This window comes from Rousettus aegyptiacus, unplaced genomic scaffold, assembly GCF_014176215.1.
Source record: "Rousettus aegyptiacus isolate mRouAeg1 unplaced genomic scaffold, mRouAeg1.p scaffold_m13_p_10, whole genome shotgun sequence".
Taxonomy (NCBI): Eukaryota; Metazoa; Chordata; class Mammalia; order Chiroptera; family Pteropodidae; genus Rousettus; species Rousettus aegyptiacus.
Window position 1 is genome coordinate 1,380,479 of NW_023416285.1, and position 21,459 is coordinate 1,401,937.

A 21,459-nucleotide genomic window follows, 5' to 3' on the forward strand; every position below is an offset into this window, starting at 1 on the left:
CCGGCCCGCCGCGTGGCCGCAGCACCTGGCGGGCAGTGACCTGTCCCGGGGGGGGGGGGGATGCGGATCACCAAGAGCGCCTGCGCTCCGAGGACAGAGAGCCCCGAAACCGCGCTGGCGAGCACCTTCCGTTAGTTTTTAGTCATTTTGACATCGCTCCTTGGCGTCGGGGTTTGATCCGAGGCTCCGTGGTGCGGAGAGTGCGTCGTCGCACGACGCGGTGACAGATTAGGTGACTGAGCAAGAACTCGCCCTTCTGCCCGCGTAAGAGCGGCAGCTGGCGCGCCCCTCGGCTCCGAGAGCCCTGGAGCGGGTCCTCTGTCTCCGACCGCGTGTCCCAGCTCTGCTTCCCGGGACGGGACGTCGGAGAGCTGGCGCCCGAGCCCCACCTCCCGCCCCCCGGGAGTGGTCGGGCGCCCTGGGAGGGGTGCCCTTGCCTGGAGGGGGTGCCTTTGCCTGGGGGAGTGCCTTTGCCTGGGGGGGGTGCCTTTGCCTGGGGGGGTACCTTTGCCGGGGGGGGGGTGCCTTTGCCAGGGAGGGGTGCCTTTGCCAGGGAGGGAGGGGAGCCTTTGCCTGGGGGTGGTGCCTTTGCCAGGGAGCGGTGCCTTTGCCTGGGGGGGTGCCTGTGCCAGGGAGGGGTGCCTGTGCCTGGGGGGGGGGTGCCTTTGCACAGTCGCCCCAGCTTCGCGGGCGCTTCGTCCCGGGCGCCGGCGTTGGCAGAGCGCTGCTCTTGGTGACACGGGCGCAGTGGAGAAGCATCAGTTCCTCTTGTGCTTGGAACTGTGGTTAACGTTCTGGGAGAGAACACGGCTATTTCAGATCTTTGGGGTTTGTTTCCTTTCTTAGCTACTACCCCCACCTCCCATGGGCGTCCTCAGCGCCTTTCGGGAGGGAACGTCTAGATTGGAGTAGCGGTTTCTCAGCCTGTAGAGGCCGAGAGTCAGAAACAGGGTGCGGGACTCTCCGAGTAGCGGTGCGCCACCCGCCTCCACCCGCACCCCGGTTAGGGAAGTTAGGGGTGCTGTTGCCAGATTCTCCAACGGAGAGATGGGACAGCGAGGCTGTAAGCAGGAAGCAGCGTTTATTGATGCGGCACCGGAGTATTTCCCAGGAAGTGTCTTCTTGGACACATGTCTGTTCATGGCTAACTGCGCGTGCAGTTTCTCTGCTTCATGTGTTAGAAAATTAACTTTTGAAATGAGTGGGTGTAGCACAGTAGGTACACGTTGGTCCTGGAAATTGCAGTGTTGGTTTAATATTACTAGTGAGTCCAGTCATTTTCTAGGTGTGTTTCAAATAAAATCAGTCTCTTTTTGGTCTCAAACTGAAGATTTGTTAGCCTTTCCTCCCCTCAGGAATGTTGCCGGATGATGCTGCATTGAGGAAGTCTGTGTGTCAGTGTGCCAGGCACACTCTAAGGAAGTGTGAAGTAATCACGTTGTTAATAAAACAAAAACTACCGCTTTTTAAAAAAATTTAGGATTTTTTTGGTGTGTACTGCATTTTTAAAATAATTTATGACCATTGCTTTAAATCGGAAGTTTAGATTGTTTCACATACTTCTGAGGAGACTTTAACTCCATTTTATCTCTTTCAAGAATAAATGGAGGAATACATGGCATGTGCGTTTAATCAGATTTTGGTTTTATATATAGTAATTCTATTCTGACTGCAGGTTATAGTGTTATTTAGCAGTTCGTGTAGCACCTGAAGCATAGTTAATATACCTGCGATCATTAATGCTCTCTCTTGCTGAGCCTTCCTCACCAGGACTTTGGTTTCAAGGAGTTTCTAGCAGTAGCTTCTATACCTCTTGGTCCCATAGGTATGTATAGTAGCTAACATTTTTGTTTCCTTCATTGCACTTAATTTGTGCATGGCACACTCAAGAGCTACTTAAATGCATTTTTGTTGTATGAACGAACACTTTGGTGTTCATTTGGACACATTCTTGTATGCTTAAAATTCCATCCTATGCAGTGGGCCCTTGCTTTTTTTCCTGTACAGTTCTTTCCACCCTTCAGGGCCCAATATTTACCTTCATTCTCTTCTTTGTAATTTTCTTTTAGCCGAGAGATACTCTGTCCTCTGGGAATTTCCAACTTGGGGTTCTTAACACAGCTAGTCAGTGATTGTCAGGCTAAACTGTAATCTGTGTATGGGCAGGGCGTAGCTCTTATTTTAATTTCTTATCCTGTTTGGTACTAGCCATATAATTGGCACTTCACGTATAATTGGAGATTAAGGGGTGATTTGTTATTGTGTTAAATTCAAGAAAGAAAAGGTGAAATATACATACATATATATATATTTCTAAGTACAAACCCTGCAGTGCATTGTGGCCGCATTTGTCCAGTGTGATTACTGGGGTTCAAATCCCAGCTTTTCTGTTTACCTGCTATAATGCTTTGGGCAAATTAATGCTTCGGGCAAATTATTTCCCATACCTGTGCTTTGGTTTTCTCACCTGTAAAATTAGGATTATAACAAGAATATAGCAACGGTATATCTCATAGGGTTGATGGGAGGATTTAGTAAGAGTAGACTTATGAGGTTTCTAGAAAAGTATCTGGCTTATTTTCATTTCACAGCATACCTTAATTTCTAAGTGTATTTATGTCAAATATTTATTTTAAATGTTTCTGCACTTTAAAAAATGCTTTGATTACATCTTGTTGCTTATTAAAACCAATGACCTGTGAGCTGGGTTCCTGGAGTTAGGCAGAAGGGAGGTTGCATCTTGGTGCTGCTCCCACTAGTTGTGTGACAGGGAACGTGTTAACTGTGTGCTTTGGTCCCTGCTCTGAGGAAAGGGGTGAGCAATAGTATTTACATCATAGGGGGGATGATTAAATGAGTCAACTCATGTGAAGCTCCTAGAAAGGTGCCTGGCACATAGTAAATGCAAATACTCAGTAAATCTTAACTCTTACTCCTCCTCCTCCTCCTCTTAGTCCTTGACAGTTTCATGTCTGCCTCTGACCCATGCCCTGTGGCCAGCAACTCCAGTTTTTTCAGGCCCACTCAAAGCTAGCAAACATTCCCTTAGTGTCTCTGTCCAGCGTGCTGCTTTGGTGCGCTGGGCACCTGAGGTCCACTTACTTATCCCCTCAGTCATTCCTTTGCATGCCGGAGATGCACCAGGGACAGGACTGTGCACCTGGACTCTGCCCTCATTGAGGTTTAATGAAGATGTTTTCAAGATGCTAAGGGCCTTAAGAGGAAGCAGCGCCTGCATCACCTTAGAAAAGGCAGGGCAGGCTTCATGGAGGCGGTTCTGCTTGAGCTGAGTAGAGATTCGCTTAGATTAATGAGGCCAGAGCCACAGTCCGGGCACTTGTGGTTCCTGGGACCTGCTCTTCTTCCAGGCTTTACCGAACAGTGAGGCTTGAGCCTGGTACATCTGTGGGATGATATTAGGCAGGGCCACACTTCGTTTTCACTTCATCCTTAGACTCTGGGAGCGAAAAGAAGGCTGAGGAACGCTGGCATCTTCGATTGCGTCTGCCAGGCAGCCTTACCCTCAGACCCGTGTCTGTAGCCGAGCCTTCTCTTCGAGCCGTAACTGCCTGTCCATCTTCCGGAGGTCTTGCCCTCAGTTTCCAGACTCACTGTGTTTAAGACCGGGCTCGACATTTCCTGGTGAAACATGACTTTCCTTTTTCAGATTTATCTGTTCTTCCCAATAGTCTTATAGTCAAATTTCAGCTCCTCAGAATGCTTAAAATTAAAAGTTTTGATTTCTCCGAGTTAACACTTTTTAAAAGATGCTTTTTTAAAGCAATCTTTCTAAAATACTGTCCAACAGCTTTTCCACCGAGCCTGTCTCGCTAGGGGCCGCTCTTCTGCCAGCTCTTCCCCAGCCTGGCTCCCTTTTGCCCTCCAGGTCTGTGCCCAGCATGAGCCTCTCGAGAGGCCTCTCCCAGCCCACCTTAGCCCACCAGCACCCTCCACCTTGGCTGGCTTGATTTTGTCTCATACCGTTGATCACTACGTGACTGGCTAATTTTTTTTTTCTTATCACATATCTTTAACTGATTTATTATCTCTCTCCCTCACTAGAATGGAGTGGAGGGACTTTTTTTTTTTTTTAACCATTGTATTTCCTGCATTTTGAAAGTGTTAGGTGCATAGTAGGTGCTTAATGAATATTTATCCAACAAATATTGATAAGCAGCCCTGTGTAATATGTCATATTAGGTCCGGCTTACAAATTTGGACTCTTAAGCTCTACAGAGCTATTTACAGAAGGTCGAGGTTACATGGTTTCTAAGTGACAAAGCCAGTGACTGTGTTACTTGAGAATTTTATACTTCATCGAGCTGCTTTTCAAATAAAGACAAATGATTATAAGTTTGTATTATATCATAAGCTCATCACAGGTACCCAGACTACTCAAACAGCACATTAGTGGGAGTAGTTATAATTGGATATTTGTGACTTTTTAAAAATGCCTTTCCCTCCCCAAATTTAGGAGGATTTGGCAAAAAAAGTGGTCGTAGTAAAAAATGGAGGGAGATGCTGAAGCTGCCTTCTGTTAACCTGTGCAGCGAGCTTAGACACACCATTGGTGAGTAAACAGCGCCTGCTGTGTCTGGAGGCACGTCTGGCGTTGTCCCATTTGTTAGATGTTATTCTTTGAGTTTCTTGTTTGTTTTTTAAAAATTATATAATAGATTCTCTTTGTATCTTCATGATTCTTCCCAGCAAATAAACCCTGTCAGTGTTCTAATCTCAGTTATAAAGTATATAGCTGTAGAAATGAACACTGTTAACTGTTTCTCAGTCTTTTTCCAGAGAGTTCTCTGTGCACATGGACAAGGATTTTTGATGATAACTTCAGGAAAGGATTAGTCAGATAAAAGCATACATCAGTGTAACGGAACACTGTGTGGTGAGGCCTGGCGTGAGCACGAGAAGTTAGATGCAGAACCACGTCTGCAGGGCAATCACAGTTGTATTTTTTAAAGGATATGATTTCCAGGTCAAAGGCATATGCATTCAGAATTTCACTGTTGCCAAATTACCCTCCGGAAAGATTGTATCAATTTACTTTGCCTGTGACCTTGTTAACACTGGCTGTTACTGATATTTTTAATAAAGATAAACTGTAATTTGAAAAATGCTCTCTTAATTATGGACACAGTTGAGCATTTTCATCAAGTTTTCTCAATTTTTGCTTTTTTCCAATTCATTTGTAAAAATCTCTTTATATATGAAGGGAGTTTATCTTTTTATATTCAATGTGAATATATTTGACATTTCTGCTTTTTGGTGTACAGTATTTTTCCACATAGACATTTTAATTTTCATAGACAAATATATCAGCTTTTTGCTTTTGAACTTGGTGTTATGCTTAGAGAGGACACCTCGGTTTCCAGCTTGTCTTCTTTCTCTTTCATGTTTTATTATTCTAGGTCCTCAAGTAATTCATTTTTTATGTAGGGTGAAAAAGTAAATTTTCTAAGTTGTTAAAATTTAGAAAATGCCCCTTTTTTTGCCTTCTCATTTGATAATTATGGAATCGAATAAGGTATCCACCCCAGTTGATCCCTAAACTTTGAAAACGTTGGCTTCCTAACCTCCAGCCTTGTCAATCATTGTTCCTCTGACTCATTGCACTTTTGGGTCTAACTTTTTATTCATTCTCAGGTTTTTTTGTTTGTTTGTTTCTCCTTACTGTTGGGAATGTCCCTGGGATCGGGACTGTGGGATTCCTTGGGGAAGACTGCTCCCCTGCATTTCCTTTCAGAGGGGAGCAGGGGCCTTTCCCGTCAGGCTTCACACACCTTTATTTGTCAATCCTTCCAGCTACTTTTGGCTCTACTAAGGTATTGTACATATTCGCAATAACCCAGTCTAAATTGGTGAACAAAACACTAGTTTAAAAAATAATATGGCAGATACAATTTTCAACTTTTGTTTTATCAGGTGGAAACAGTAAGGTTCAGAAGAGCACTTTCTGAATTGTAACAATTGTATTTATTTGTTTCTTATCCCCTTTCTTCCCCCAGAAAAGGATTATAATAGTCTTTGTGACAAGCAGCCAATAGGAAGACTTCTCTTCAGGCAGTTCTGTGATACGAAACATGATCTAAAGAGGTGCATTGAATTCCTGGATGCTGTGGTAAGGATTTATTTCAGTGTCGAACCATGTAGTCTTGTGGTTTTGAAAATTGAAAAACTGAGATGAGATCTAAGTTAATTAGGCCTTGGCATTGACGTGGCTAAAGTAGTCGTGGAGTTATCTTCTTAGTCCGGAAATCCTGCCGTGTGACATGGTAGCGCATAGAATACGTCTCAGGTGCTGGAGACTCACATGTGCTTACTGAATGACTTTGCAACTTCCTGCTTTAGCTCATGAAGTTTAAGAGCTAGTTAAGACATATGCTTATTGGGGCAGAGCATCAGGAAGGACAGGATAGAACTCTCCAGAAATGGGGTGAAGCTGCTGTTCTTAGGCAGAAATTTCTTCGAGGAAGCCTCAGTTCCACATTTAATGGATTGAATCGGGCCCACCCAGATTATCTAGGATAATCCCTCTTCCTTAAAGTCAGCTGATGTAGACTTTAATCATGTGGATAAATACCATCACAGCACCAACAGCCGGATGTGTGTGTGAATGACCGGAGATGGTTGCCTGCTGAGGTGGCACACCCAAAGACCATGGCAGGGGGAGCATTTGAGATCTTGCTCCCTGGCATATGTCAGTTTGTCTCAAATAAGCTCTTATTTAAAAAAATCACACAGCAGAATCGCCATATTTTCTTTTATTAAGTGGGTGCCATATAGTATCCAGATGACTTAGGACTTAGGTAAACAGTGTGCGTTTACTAGGCTTGGTGAGCACAGCGCCCTTAAACATCGAGTGGCTGGTGGTCGGCCTGCTGGCCGAGGGCCTGTGCCAGGCCTGCGCAAGATGCAGAATGATTATCTTTGAGCGTCCTAACGTGCTCGGTGGGTCAGCTTCCTTTGCTCTTCATTTCCTCCCTTCTCTCCTCAGCCCCGTCGGGCTTTTTGCTTCACTGCTCTTCTAAGGCCACTGCTTGCAAAACCCAGTGGCCTCTTGGAGGCCTCCTCAGGCTTGAGTCTCTGTAATGTGGCCTCTTCTTAAAATTCTCATACGTAGGCTTTTGTGATCCTCTGGTTTTTCTTTTTCTCGTTTCTTTTTCATTTCTTCTTCTTTGCTTACTCTTCATAGATATTTAGATATTTTATTAGGTTCTGCTTTTGACGTTCTGTGTTCCGGCCTGTGTGGTATTGTCCACTCTGAACGGTCTCTCACCTGACACCTGTGTGCGAGTGACTTCCACTGGGGTACCGCCAACCTGGCCTTCCTGGGATCACTGCGCTCATGTTTCCACACACCTCTTGGCCTGTCTAAAACACTGTTCCCTAAAATATCCCAAGCTGTGCATTAGATTCCATTTTATTTGGCCATATTTAATGGCGGAGCATTATGGAATGTGTTGCTCTCTTGCCTTAAAAAAACTGGCCTGCTCCCCCTCATGGCCGTTAGTTTCCCAGAGAAAAGCTGCAGACACTTGATCAACAGAGCTGCTTCTAAGAGTATCTAGAAAAACTGAGATGAGATCTAAGTTCCTTAAGTCAGAGTTTGAGACATGAAGTCAGTGAAGAAGCTTAATTAACTTTTTTTTCTGTCATTTCCCCAATCAGGCAGAATACGAAGTGGCCGCTGATGAAGACCGAAGAGACTGTGGACTGTTAATCTTAGACACATTCTTCAGTAAAGAGGTGCATTTCCTTCTTTAGATACGAAAGTCTGTAAATAACTTACATGATTAGAGTGTGTAACCATTTTTGCTTAATTGAATAAGGTATAACAAGTGTGTTGAAATCTTTCATTTCTTATAAATGTTCCTCTTCTGTATTTTCTTTTGATTCAGTGAGGGAATTAATAATTACATTTCTTAGAAAATTGACTCAAACAATTTAAAAGTTTCCATGTTTCCTCAAACAGAATATAGGATTAGAGAATTTTATTGGCTTCTCTTGGACTGAAAATAACATTTTTCTCCTAAAAGCTTTAACAGGTCTTAGTTTTTATGCATTTGATTCACTAGGTTCTTGCAGTTTAGAATGTCTCTGAAATTAGAGCTGTAACCTGCGTCCCTTTGTGTGACTCCCCTTTCGTCGGCCGTTGGCGGTCCCAGCGCTGGGCAGGGCCTTGTGTTTCGGTGCTGGAGGGAGCGGTAACACCAGTGACAGCGAACGTTCTGTGCGTCTGGTCAGTTACTGTGCGCAGCAAGCCTGTGACGTTGGTCCATCATTCCGTCTGTTTTCATACAATAAGACTGAAAATCAGAGTGATCGCGTGACTTACACAGCTAGGAAGTGCTTGAGCAAGGAATTAAATATGAAGAGATTGGAGTTGGAGAATACTGTGAGAATGAGGCCAAAATATTCAGATTTTGAGCCTTGCTAACTGAAGATGCTAGCACCATCGAGTCGGGAAGACTCAGTATGCAGAAGATGGAGCGCCACAGGGCAAGGCCATTGGGCTTCTAGCGGGCACAGAGTGGTACCCACAGCCAAGGGGCAGCAGATGTGATTCAGACCCGAATAGGTTTTGTCAGCCACAGCCTCCAGCCTCAGTATCGTGGCTCAGAGATCGTTCTTTTCAAGCACAGCTATTACAGCATATGAATTATTTGTAGGTAACCCAGATACTAATCGGGAGAAGAAGAGAAGTTTCATTTATATAGTTATTTCAATTTTTTTTATCAAGTCCTTTTTCCTTCTTTACTCGTCTCAAAGAAATACACAGCGGGGGCGTTGGTCGAGATGAAAGACATAATTAGAGGGTAATCATGGTGTATGTTATGGCAAATGCAGAAGGAGAAGGGAGGGGCAGACCGCTGTCCCTGGCTGGGCGATAGTGAGTGATGTTTATGGGCTGCCCGAAGGCGGTCTCATGTGAGTGTCATGTGAATGCTTTGGTGTCTTGTCTTACCATCACCTGGAGAAACGACTCTTGTGCTTTACTTATAAAATCACAACGGGTCAGATCGTTGTTGTTGTCTTTTTTTTCCTTCCCTTTTTTTCCTTGTCTTTCCTTTAAAAAATAACAAAAACAAAACAAGTTCAATATTTCTATTTGGAGCAAATGATGCTGGAAAACATTCAGAGTAAGCTGTACATTCATTTATGTCATAAATTACAATGGCCAATTGCTATTACAACAAAAAATTAAACAAAATAAAAATAAAAATCTCTCTCTTTTTTTGCATATTGAGAAGGGACTCCTTTACTCAAATTTCAACAATCTAGAATACCTTAAAGTAGGGGACCCCAACCTCCAGGCCGCTGACCGGTATCAGTCCGTGGCCTGTTAGAAACTGGGCTGCACAGCAGGAGGTGAGCAGCGGGAGAGTGCGGGAAGCTTCATCTGCATCTGCAGCCGCTCCCAGCGCCAGCATCACCGCCTCAGCCCCGCCTCAGATCATCAGGCATTGGATTCTCATAGGAGTACTGGTTTCTGGTGCCGAAAAGATTGGGGACCACTGCCTCAAAGCACGTAAAAGGCAAGACGGTGTACGTTTAGTCTTTCATTTCTTTATCCTGTTAAAAGGGTAAAGTCCTTTATTCTCAGTCATTCTTAGTTTTTCTTAGTTTTTTTTCCCCAGGATTCTCAAATACTAAAAGTCAGCCAAATATGATTTACAATTAAAAAAATTCGTGACCACAACCAAGTGTGATTTATCCCAGGACTGCAAAGTTAATTCAACATCTGATAATCAATTCATAGAATACATCATATTAAGAAAGACAAAAAGAAAACCCACCACACGATTATCTTATGAGAGCCAAAAAAAGCATATGGCAAACCCCAAAGACTCTTTCATAATAAAGGCACTAAACAAATTAGTAATGGAATGGAACTTCTCGGTACAAAAGAACATACATAAAACATTCACAGCTGACATGCTTAAAGGCCGGATGCTTTCCCTTTAACCTCAGAAACAATAAGACAGAGGTGTTTGCGCTCATCGCTTCTGCTTGGCACTATACCAGAAATCCTAGCCAGGGCAATTAGGCAAGAAAATTAAAAGGTATCCAGATTGAGAAGTAAAACTGTGTCTTTGCAGATGTCATGGTTTTGTTGCCTTAGCTCATTCAGGATGCTATTAACAAACTACCACAGACTGGGAAGCTTGTAAACAGCAGAAAATTTATTGCTCATTGTTTCGGAGGCTGGGAGGTCTAAGATCCAGGTGCCATCATCGTCACCTTCAGGCGAAGGCCCTCTTCCTGGCTCATAGCTGGCACCTTCCTGCAGTGCCCTCACGTGGTAAAAGAGGCTGGGGAGCTCTCTGGACCCTCTTTTGTAAGGGCTCTAATCCTATATGTGAGTACTCAATTCTCATGATCTGAGTGTTTCCTTGTATTAAGAAAGCAATCTTATTACGGTAGCATCAAAAAGAATAAAATAGGATAACAAAAGAAGTGCAAGGCTTAAATACCCCAAAATCTTCAGAATATCATTGAAGAAATTTTAAAAATGGAAAGACGTCCCATCTCCATGGATTAGAAGGCTCAGTATTGTTAAGATGACAGTACTCCCCAAATTGATCTAGGGAGTCATAATCCCTCTTAAAATCTTGGCTCCCCTTTTTTGCAGAAATTAACAAGTTGATCGTAGAATTCATACGCATATTCGGAGGACCCAGATATAGTCATAACAATCTTGAAACAGAACAAAATTGGAGGACTTAAACTTCTCAGTTTCAAAACTTAACTACAAAGCTGCAATAATCAAGACAATATGCTCCTGGCGTAAGGATGATCATACACATCAGTGGAATAGGGAATGCAGAAATAAACGAATAATTTACAGTCAGTCGACTCACAACAAGGACAACTCAGTGGGAAAGGAATAGTCTTTCAGTAAGCGGTGGGTGGACAACTGGACATCCACATGCAAAAGAAAGAAGTTGGACCCCTACCTCACACCATATACAAAAAAGAATTTCAGGTGGGTCAAGCAGTTAAATGTGAGAGCTAAAGCTATAAAAACTCTTCGAAGAAATCTCTAATGTGTAAATCTTAGGTGTAAAACTCAAGTGTAAGTCTTCATGACTCTGATTTAGACAGTGGTTTCTTAGACATGACATCAAAGGGACGGCAACAAAAGAGAAAACAGGTGACTGGGCTTCATCAAAATTTAAAGCTTTGCGCTTGGAAGAGCACTGTAAAGAAAGTGAGAAGACAGCCTGCGGCATGGGAGGGATCATCTGCAAATCTAACGGCTGGCTGGGGTCCAGAATATATAAAGAACTCTTACAACTCAATAAAAAGACAACCCAATTAAAAAAAAAAAAGTGTTTTTGTTTTTTTTTTAAACACAGAAAAATAAGCTACCTACCTCTCCCTTCCCACCAGTGGCCTTTCCTGTCAGAATTCTCAAGTTCAGAACATTAAAAAGCGAGCCATCTGGTACATTTGCCCTAGTCCGAGAAGTAATTCTTCTTGCTTCATTCGAAGCCCCAGGAGAAGAAGGCTCTGTTCCGCTTTTGTCACGATCGGCGTCAGGCCGGCAGCCCCTCCAGGATCTCTGTGTGGAGTTCACTGTTAAGCGCTCTTCATGGAATTAACGGGCCACTCAGCTTCGTAGCATTGAGACCTTAGGAGGGGAAATAAGGCTATAGAAAGTACCGAAAGCCATTCCCTAAAAATACATGTTTTTGATATGGTTTTAGATTTTAGTGGCTTTATCTTTGAAAATTTTGTCGCTTTCTATTGTCTCCTCTGCCTGGAACAATGTGTATTCGTTGTGTAAATGAATGAACAGACCTTTTCTGAAATGGTAAAGTGAACGGACCCATCTTACCCTTCTCTGGCCTTGCCGTGTTGAAGGAAACTGGACTTAGAGTCCCCAAGCATGGTTCAGTCTCTGCTGTCGTAGAGTCAGTAGGTCCCAGGCCTCCTCCAGCTGGGCGGTTGTGAGACTTAATGATATGAGATACGTATGAAAAGGCCTCCGTTGTGTTAGGCAATTTAAGGCACAGCTATTAATCATGATCAATTATAACAATATTGTTGGTTCTGGGGAAATGTGGGTTTTCTTACTGTATATTTCTACTAATAGTTTAACTTCTCTGATGAAATATCTGCTTCGATTTATAGAAAATGCAAAGTTTTGCTGCAGTAACTCGGCAATACCAGGCAGAAACCAGTCTAGAATGCGTTTCTCATTTCTAACAACAAACGCACAGTTGAGTGCAATCTGGATGTGTTATTTGATAAGCCGGCCAGTCGTTCTGCTGTGTGCTTTTTTTGTGCAGAGTCCTCTGGGTGAGGGTTAAGGGGATGGGGAACTGGCACAGAGGACGTGCTAGCGAGCCTGGAAAGTGGCGGGCCTCTTTGCAGGGCAGTTTCATAATAAACATCAACATTTGGAACGTGCGTTTCTTCTGAGCTGGCTGGTCTACTTCTAGGTACAAGGTGTTGGTGGCGGTGGTGCTTGCCGTGAGGGGACCGGAACCTAGAATGTCTGATGGGGCAGGACAGTCCGGCAGTCGGTCAAGAAAGTACAGTAGCTCTGTAGTGTCAGCTCATACTTGCAAGACTGCACGGATGGCCACCGATGTCGGTGGTTCCGTTTATGGTTTTACGACTTCGCAGTGGTATGGCAGTGATAAGCGTTGGGTAGAAACCGTACTTCGCATCGTGACCTTTTCCGGGGCTAGCAACGTGCAGCGTGATACTCTCTCGTGGTGCCACGCGTCCGTGAGGGTGAACAACCAGACCCCTGCAGTGTACCGTGTCGCCAGCGACTTTTCATCTTGCAAAACTGGAACTCCGCCCTCATTAAACAGCTTCCCAGTCCCACCCCCCACGCCAGCACCACGGTTCTTCCTGTCTGTGGATTTAACTGTTCTAGGGACGTTATATGAGTGGAATCGTACGGGGTTTGTCTTCTGTGTCTGGGCTTGGTGGCATGCTGTCCTCCAGGTTCATCCATGTTGTAGCACGTGTCAATTTCCTTCCTTTTTAAGGTTGGATGTTCTATTGAATGGATGGACCGCATTTTTTTATCCCTTCATCTGGCAATAGATACCGGGTGGCTCCCAGAAGGTAGACAACATGCCGAACCCCGGGACTGAGACGGGGGGCAGAGTGGCGGTGGCGCTTTGACTTACGTCATGCACTTTATTTTCATTTTTTTACAATAAGCGTTAGGTTTTGTCCACAGCGGGTAAATCACGAAACCACAACTAATTGTTGTGTATTTGGTTTGTGCTGTGTTAAGAGCTCGGTGGCCCCTTTGCCAGTGATGCCCCCACACGTCGTGATTGAGTGTGCAGTGCGACTGAGCAAGGACCCTGTCAAGGAGGTCTTCGCGGGCTGCACCAGGTGAGTGAGGGCCCGCCCGCCCCGCAGGCCTGCTGGGCTCAGCCCGGGCCGGGAGACACTGCCTGTCAGGGCGCTTTCCAAGTCAAAGCGGCCACTTTCACTGGGAAGAGGCAAATGAAGAATTACGCCTTCATAGCGACACCTTCACAGGGCGGTCATATGCGGAGAGTCGCGTGCCAGCATCGTTTTGCTGGCTCCCGGCCCTCTCTGCTCAGCCTTCCAAAATGCTTGTGTCCAGGACGAAGAGATTCGCATAAAATGCTCTTTACAGATCTAGGCCCTCACTGAAAATACCTTTTTTTCAGACCTTTGCAACAGGGGCAGGAAAATTCTAAGTCAGGACACTTTGACTAAATTCAGCTTCCTTAAGTGCACAGGAAGAAAGGAGGACCATTTCTAAGGTGCTCTGGCCTAAAACGTGGAGTCCTTCGTACATTTATGCAAGACATTTGGGTGTCACTGATTCACGCGTGCAGCAGGTGCTTGTTGAGCGCCTGCGCTGTGTCAGGAGCTCTTCAGGTTTCCTGAGGCTCCCGTAACAGCACCACAGACCAGGTGATGTGAAACGCAGAAATTCGTGGTCTCTGTTGTTTATGGTCTCACAGTTCTGGAAGCCGGAAGTCCGCAGTCAAGGCGTCAGCAGGGTCTTGCTCTCGGGACTGTAGGAGAAAACCCCTCCCGCCTCTCCCGGCTCGTGGTGGCGTTCGGTCGTCCTCAGTGCTCCTCGGAGTCTACCATCACGCCACCTTCTATGTGTGCCTCTGTCTGCATGTCCTCCACCTCTAGTAGGGACAGCAGTCACACCGGAGCAGGGCCCACCTCGCTCCACGCGACCTCATCTTAACCAGTGACATCTGCAGCGACCCTCTCTGAGTAAGGTCCCATCTACAGGTCCTGGGCTCGGACTTCCTTTCTCTTTGGAGGAAGCATTTCAACCCTCAGTGGTTCCCTTCTGTGGGTTGAGATTATAGCAGAGAACCAAACAAAATAAAACCGTACTGGCTCGAGTTTGTATTCTTACACGCCTTAAGAAAATATAAGTTCCAGAGCTTGGAGTGTTAGTAACTCTTTTTGGAAACCCTCAGACACCACTGTGTGCCTGTCATTCATCTGAGTTCTGGGAATAGAATGATAAGCGACAGTGACTTGGCCCATCGCCCTCGGGGAGTTTATAACCACATGGATGACAGAGACATCTGTGCTAGTTTCCTGTTGGCCGCCGTAACAGGTGGCCACAGACGTGGCGGCCTGAACACACATTTGTTCTCTTACTGTCCTGGAGGTCAGAAGCCCGATGTCTGTGTCACTGGGCAGAAACCAAAGTGTCAGCAGGGCCACGTTCCCCTTGAGGCTCTAGGTACGGATGTCCCCTGGCCTTTCCAGCTTCCAGAGCTGCAGGGCTCTTGGCTTATGGCCCCGTCCTCTATCTTCAGAGCCAGGAGTGTAGCGTCTCCCAGTCTGTCGCTGTGCTGGTCCTTATGTGGGCTTTTCTTATGCGGTGTGTCCAGATCTCCCTCTGCCCTGTTCTCATAAGGACATGCGCCATTATTGCACTTAGGGCCCTTCCGCATAATCCAGGGTCATCCCCCAATTTAAGATCCTTAATTCAGTAAGATCTACAAGATCCCTGTTGCCATACCTGGTCACATTATAGGTTCCGGGTTTGCAAATGTCCCAGTTTTAAAACATCACTTTTCTGTTCCATTTTTATTTTTGCAGAAACTACTAGAAAAAATCCTAATTTGTCGCTTCATATGTTGTGTCTTTCCTTTCTCTGACTTTTTACTTTAACTCGTGGACACAAATCTGAATGTTCGCTCCTGTAAGACCCTAGTGCTTGGCAGCTCCTAGCCCCCGTTGGCGATCACACCCACAGGGTGGGTTTAGGTCTGTCTGACACCAGAGCCCAGGCTCAGTCATTCTCTCTCACCGTGGTGGATATTTGCAACTTGAAGAAAAACGGTGCATGCTAACGCTTCCGTGCAGCCTGGAGCACTCCTTTGTGATTTAGAATGACAAAGGCTCTGTTTCGTTTCTGGAGTAGGGTATGGTTCGGTGGTGTGCAAGTCAGCAGCTCAGTGGGGGAGGCGTGTGTGTTCCCCGTGCCTGAGTCCACGTGTGCCAGCGGTCAGGTGACCCCGCACTCACGTCGCGGGGCGTGCCAGTAGCGTCTGCTCACTACGTGCCCAGCAAGTAGGCTCTTCTTCCTCACGCAGCCACGCTGCACCGTCCACATTTCCTGAGGGTGATGGGGGACAGGTGAGTCTTGGACTGGCGGTCTGGTCCAGCCTGTGCAGAGACGTCAGAGACAAAAGCAGGATTGAAGGCTTCACTCACAGCCCGGCCAGGTGACATCACATAGACGAAGAAGGAACAGCCATAGGCTGGAGACGGTGCCCGCGTTGACAGGCTCACGGGACCTCCGCCGAGACCAGCTCCACTGTGGGCGAGGCCAGGCCGTCTCTCGTGGGCCTTTTCATTGGCATTCCTGGAAGCACAGTGTCTTAGTCCCCTGGGGCTGCCGTAATGAAGTGCCACAGACTCGGTGGCTTATAAAACACAGACATTTATGTCTCACAGTTCTGGAGACTAGGTGCCCGAGATCGGGGTGCCGGCATAGTTGGGGTCCGTTGATGGCACCTTCTTGTGTCCTCACTTGGGGAAAGACGGAGCCAGCCCTCTGGCCTCTTGTAGGGGCACTGGTCCCCACATGGGTCCACCCGTGAGACCTGACCCCCTGATCCCCTCCCACAGGCCCCGCCTCCTCACCCCTTGGGGATTAGACTCAAACACGTAACTGTCGGTGGGAACACATTCAGTCCATAATGCACATCATCATTAGTATCTTTTCCAAAAGCCCCTTAAGGGCAAATGTGGCAGGGAATACTGGGGTCTCCATCCTTGAACTGGAGAGAAAATACACACCAAATCGAAAAGACAGGGCCCAGCATGCTCCCGAGGCCACAGCCCACGGGGCGGGGGCCGGGCCGGTCCCGCGCGTGCGTGGGGCCCTCTCCTCAGACAGGGCCGGCCTCTTGCTGCTGGGCTTTAGTTCACCTCGTCTGGGATTCAGGTTTTTAGCAGCAGATGCCATGTGACTTACCTCATAATTATAATTACTTTTTCATAATTTGCTCTCTCACCTCTATGAGCCTCTCTTTTTTGACGGTTAGTGTATGCTCCCCCATTTTAGCCTTAGGCTTCTTTATCGCTCTATCTGTTCACTTGATTTGTTTGCAGTTTTAACTCTGATTAAATACACTTTTTGAATTCTGTTCTGTTGAAAAATACAGGCTGATGCACATGACTGTATTAGACGGATCAAAAACTCTGCCTTCTGTGGACGTTAATTTCAAGATAGGGACTTAAAGTTGCTAATTTTTAAGTAAGTTTGATACTCAGACATCTATCCGTTTGATTAGTTCATTCGACTGATCACTATTCACTCTCTAGATATTTATTTTCTGTCATTTGCCACCAAATGTGCCAGGCAATGGCTAATTGGAGACTTCGGCATAATGTTGTGAAGAAACTAGGAGTTCAGCATTTTCTGATCTCCTGCCTTGTTTATATATTGTTACAACCTTTATTTTCCCCAAAACCCGGTTTTCTCATTTTGGGTCCTAGAGTACTGATGCTGCATAACGAACTCGAGTGGCCCCTTTATGCGCCCCGTTTTTCCCACGCGAAGCTGCAGTGCGAGTCAGCCTGACTTCAGGGGTGGTGGGGTCGCCAGATGAGTACATGAAAAGCCAGTGCTGAGCTGACGCGTGCACGGTTTTAAATGTCATGGCTTTGAAAGAACGTGCGCAGTGGCTTGACCTCCCGGACCGGAGCGGCGGAGCGGTCTGTCGTGCTGAGGCGAGGAGCCCCAGCGCGTCGATGGCAGCCGCGTCCTCCTGGTCCACACAGGCCGTGGAACAGGCGAACGTGATCGGGGTGTTCTTTTCACGGGAATACTTAAGCACCTTTATAAAGATGATTCAGCTAAGCCGACAGTATCAGACCCCTTCCCTGGTCAGACGGGCTTGGAGTTGAGGTGCCCACGTGCCCCTCCAGGTGGGAACAGGCCCCCATCACGACACTGAGTGTAGGTCGACCTCCACTCTCAGGACCCTGGGACACTCTTAACTACTGAGGACACGAAAAGCTTTTGTGCATATGGGTTATGTTTCTTTACAAAAATGAGACGAACTTTCCACTCTCAGAGCGGAGATGTTATCACATGTCTTGAGGCCTGTGGAAGACCCCTCTGTGAGAATGGGGTGCTAGAAAGGCACATAAGCTCTCAGTATTATTGTAAATGTGGGTTCATTACCGAACACCCCGAAAGGGTCTCAGAAGCCCTGGGCCCTCTACGCATTTCCCTTGGGCACCCAGCACGCTGCTCGCAGTCTGCTCAGGAGGCATTTGCTAACTAGTGAGCCGTTTTAGAGGATGGGCTATATTTTGTCCCTTATTTCCTCCCCAAGTAAGGCTTTTATTACTTTTATAAGTAAAACCTAAGCGGTGTGGCTAATTGTATAAAATTTCTCCAAGAAATGTATAGCATAAAATAATTTTTTGGGTGCTTTATTTTAAATGTTAAAAAAAGGTCATGTCACTTTAACATTTTTTGCCTTATTTCTCTTATCATTTAGACATTCGCTACAGTTTTATTTACAAAATGTTTACATCCCCTCCGGAAATATATTTATTTACCTTTGCACGTGTCTGAGTGCGCGCGCGCGCACACGCACTTTGAATGCATTTTAAACTATTACCCTTTCACTGGTGGATTGTTTCTATTAAGTACGTAGTTCTGTGATGTCCATACGCGTAAAGAGCAGCCCTGACTCCGGGAGGGTAAATTGGTCGCATTTCCTTTGAACGGCTGCCTCACGCCTCCGCCGATAGCGAGGAAGCCAGTGCGGGGCGCGGCCGGTGCAGGCCCCGGCACGCGGAGCTGCGCGCGGCGGTCGCTTTCCCGCCGCCGGTGCTCGTCAGCGCACTCACTGCCGCTTCCGGCCTCCGATGCCACGCAGGCGCGTAACGCATGCAATCTTTTTCCAGGGTTGTCCATAGCTATCTAAGTGGAAAACCATTTGAAGAATACCAAGAAAGCCCATATTTTTCTCGATTTTTACAGTGGAAGTGGCTGGAAAGGTATGTTCCGACTCGAAGCTCAATGAAAACAAGTAGATAAGTTCTCGTAATGCACACTGATTGGGTGTCCCGTTCCACCTGGCTAAATGCCATCGGAAACCTTGGGTCGCATATGGTGTTTTCAGTTGACCGTGTTCGTTTTAAAATGGTGGTCAGCCCCGTTGGTGCGATAGTTAAAAAATTAAAGCATATCTTAGATTCACAGAAATATAATTCGTAATCCAGTGCAGTGTTCGAGTCTTGGTGGTCTCAGCCTCGTGTTGGCTGTGTGGCCTCAGGCAAGTGACTTAGCCTCTATCAGCTTCAGGTCCTGTTCCTGTAAAATAGAGGCACTTACAGTCCACTCCCCAGGACCCTTGGTCACCTGAGAAAAGTGCGTAATGCTTAGCATTTCTGGTGCCCAGGAAGGGCCAGCTGCTACCGGTGCTGTTGTCACAGTTACTATTGATCGATCAGACTTCCGCTGCTGGTTCCTACATGCGTTTCCGAGATGTCGGGTGGCCCCTTGAGGTTCTTTTCCCAAAGGACAGCACACCGTAGATCCGTTCTTTTCCTCAGCAGCTTTCTGACAGCCCCACGGGGGCGGCCTGAGAACACATGGATATTTCGTAGCGTGGGCTAGTCGCAGGTTTGTCATTAGTAAAGATAATGGTACCGTTCTGCATCAGTGTTTTCAATACATCTGAAAAGTTAATGTGCTCATTCATCGTAGCGCAGTCAAGGGCAGTCCCACCAGCGGGGCCGGGCCCTGAGCACAGGCACCCGGGTCCCCGGCACTCCCCTTGACCAGGTTCCATGAGCAAGGCTGGGACAAGGGCTGGGTAGGCTTTTCTGTTTTAAAATAGCAATGTCACGTAAGTCCTGAAACTTGTTCTTTGTTTTTTGTTTTTCGTTTTGATTAGGCGTCCAGTAACAAAGAAAACATTTAGACATTATAGAGTTCTAGGAAAAGGTGGGTTTGGAGAGGTAAGTAACACGTGACCACTTGTGAGCAGTAGACAGTGAGGTAATTGAAAGACATGATCTTTAGGTGACACACCTGGGTCTGTGTCCTTACTGTGTGTTTGGGGTATAATTTTAGCCCATTGTGAGAATTAAGATTCAACTTTGAGCAAAAGTTGCTACAAGCTTTTTTAAAAAGCTTGGAGATCTGGAAAAAGAAATTCACTATTTTGGTGATTTTACCTTCCACTCCATATTTCTTAAAGAAGTTGTATTTTCATGTTTGATGTTCAAGCTCAGTTTGCCCTAATCGAAAAAGTTATTCTGTTTTTATATTATGAAATTTCTGTTATTCTATTTCCATAATTTAGGACCAGCCTAAAAGTTCACGTAGTACAGAGTATAGTATTAAATATGCTTATTTAACTCAACTCTGTTTGGACATATGTATACCTCACACCTACGTCAAAAGGTCTTAGAAAACTTGTTAAATTTAGGAAAGTCCTGAGGAAACTACCCACAAATTCATGAGAGGTGGCCTTTAAATATGATGGCCCTCCATGGCCGCTGTGGTCAACGGACAGAGACAGGTGGTTTTGACGGGCGTCGATTGCCTCGTGAATGACAGGGGAAATGAAGCCAGGTGTTGAGTGAGAGGAGAGTGCCCTGCCCGCATGTGCTTAAATCACACATGCTCCCAAATCCCAAGAGAAAGCCAAAGCCGAAGCCATGAGAGGGAAAGCTGACCCAGGAAGTAACCCCGCCAGGGAGAGCTCGTGCACGTGTGCGGTTCGACACGGGGAGAAGTCGGTCCCCGCAGCCATCACTGCAGGGGAATCAGCAGTATCGTCCAGTTGTGCAGACCTTCTAGAATATTTTGTGTAACCCAGCCAATGCTTGTCGTAACCCCTACATAGTAGATGTTTCTGTGAGGAATCCACCCTCCGTTTGAACACCTCCTGGAGCAGGAAAGTTATTTGCTCTCCAGTTTTTACAACTCTGTCTTTCATGATCTCTAAGCATAAAACTCAGATTTTGTCAAAGAATGGAGGTAAAGAAGTTTCAAACACGTGGGTCTTGTGTTTATAAAAGAACGAAGTTCTGTTATAGCCACATTTAAAGTTTTAGAAATGGATTTAATAAGAACATTTTAGCAAAAGCTAACCGTTTTGAAAGACTTGGTGTATTTCTGATTTTATAGATTCCTTTTTAACACATTTACTTGTGTTTCTAAACCAGTGATTGTGTAGATGAATAAACCACTGTGGTTTTTCACAGACTTATTCTGGATGCACTGGACATTATGTCAAGGCTGGGGGCGGGGTGGGGGTGGGGGTCGGAGTGGCCACCAGTCTATGTCTCTTCTGAACACCTGTTAGAAGTACCTCGGATCCTAATGCACACAGCCTCAGTGCCCTTCAGGTCCAAATGCCATCGTGCATCGCCTTTTTCCAAATGTAGCACCTCTTCCGGTGGCTTTGTAGGATCCTAAGGGAAGGGCGGTGGGAGGGAATCAGGTCGGCATCTCTGCCGCATTGTTTCGGGGGCAGCATGGTGTGGAGTAGATGTGGCTGGTGTGTGTGTGTGTGTGTGTGTGTTTGCGCGCGCGCGCGTGTGTGTGTGTGAAGTGGGTGGGATCCGAGGAAATAAGACCACCATATGTCGATGGTCCAGAATCTGGGTGACCGGTACCTGGGGGCTCCTATGATTCTCTCCACTTTCGTATGTCTGAAAATTTTTGTCATGTAAAGCTAAGTAATATATAAATATATGAAAGTCTATGAATTCTATGAAATATATTCCCTTATATTCTTGACCTTTTTTAAAAAAAAAAAAAAATCAAGCATCTGTTTAGTTTCCAAAACTTTGCTCTTGTACAAAAAGGGCAGAGACACAGGGAGACGCATTTAGGCGAAACAGGCGCGGCGTGGTCACGTGCGAACAGTCCCGGTTACCCGCTGCCATGGCGTCCAGGGAGCGCCTTGTGCTCGCTCG

The 21,459-nt window shown here is 46.1% G+C and overlaps 1 protein-coding gene across 12 annotated transcripts in view; it reads left to right on the forward strand.

The window, feature by feature from the left end:
* Positions 1 to 21,459, forward strand: part of GRK4 (G protein-coupled receptor kinase 4) — a 57,124-nt gene that overhangs the window by 16,519 nt on the left and 19,146 nt on the right. For 6 of the 12 annotated variants that reach the window (XM_036227423.1, XM_036227424.1, XM_036227428.1 and 3 more), the window contains 6 exons: positions 4,475 to 4,570; positions 6,015 to 6,127; positions 7,678 to 7,755; positions 13,274 to 13,377; positions 18,430 to 18,522; positions 19,425 to 19,488. In XM_036227423.1, coding sequence (XP_036083316.1) covers positions 4,519 to 4,570; positions 6,015 to 6,127; positions 7,678 to 7,755; positions 13,274 to 13,377; positions 18,430 to 18,522; positions 19,425 to 19,488 — 504 coding nt within the window. In that variant the 5' untranslated portion in view covers positions 4,475 to 4,518. Of the gene's footprint in view, positions 1 to 533; positions 1,826 to 4,474; positions 4,571 to 6,014; positions 6,128 to 7,677; positions 7,756 to 13,273; positions 13,378 to 18,429; positions 18,523 to 19,424; positions 19,489 to 21,459 lie in introns of those variants that run through there. The other 6 variants (XM_036227426.1, XM_016159249.2, XM_036227429.1 and 3 more) reach the window with 4 other exon arrangements.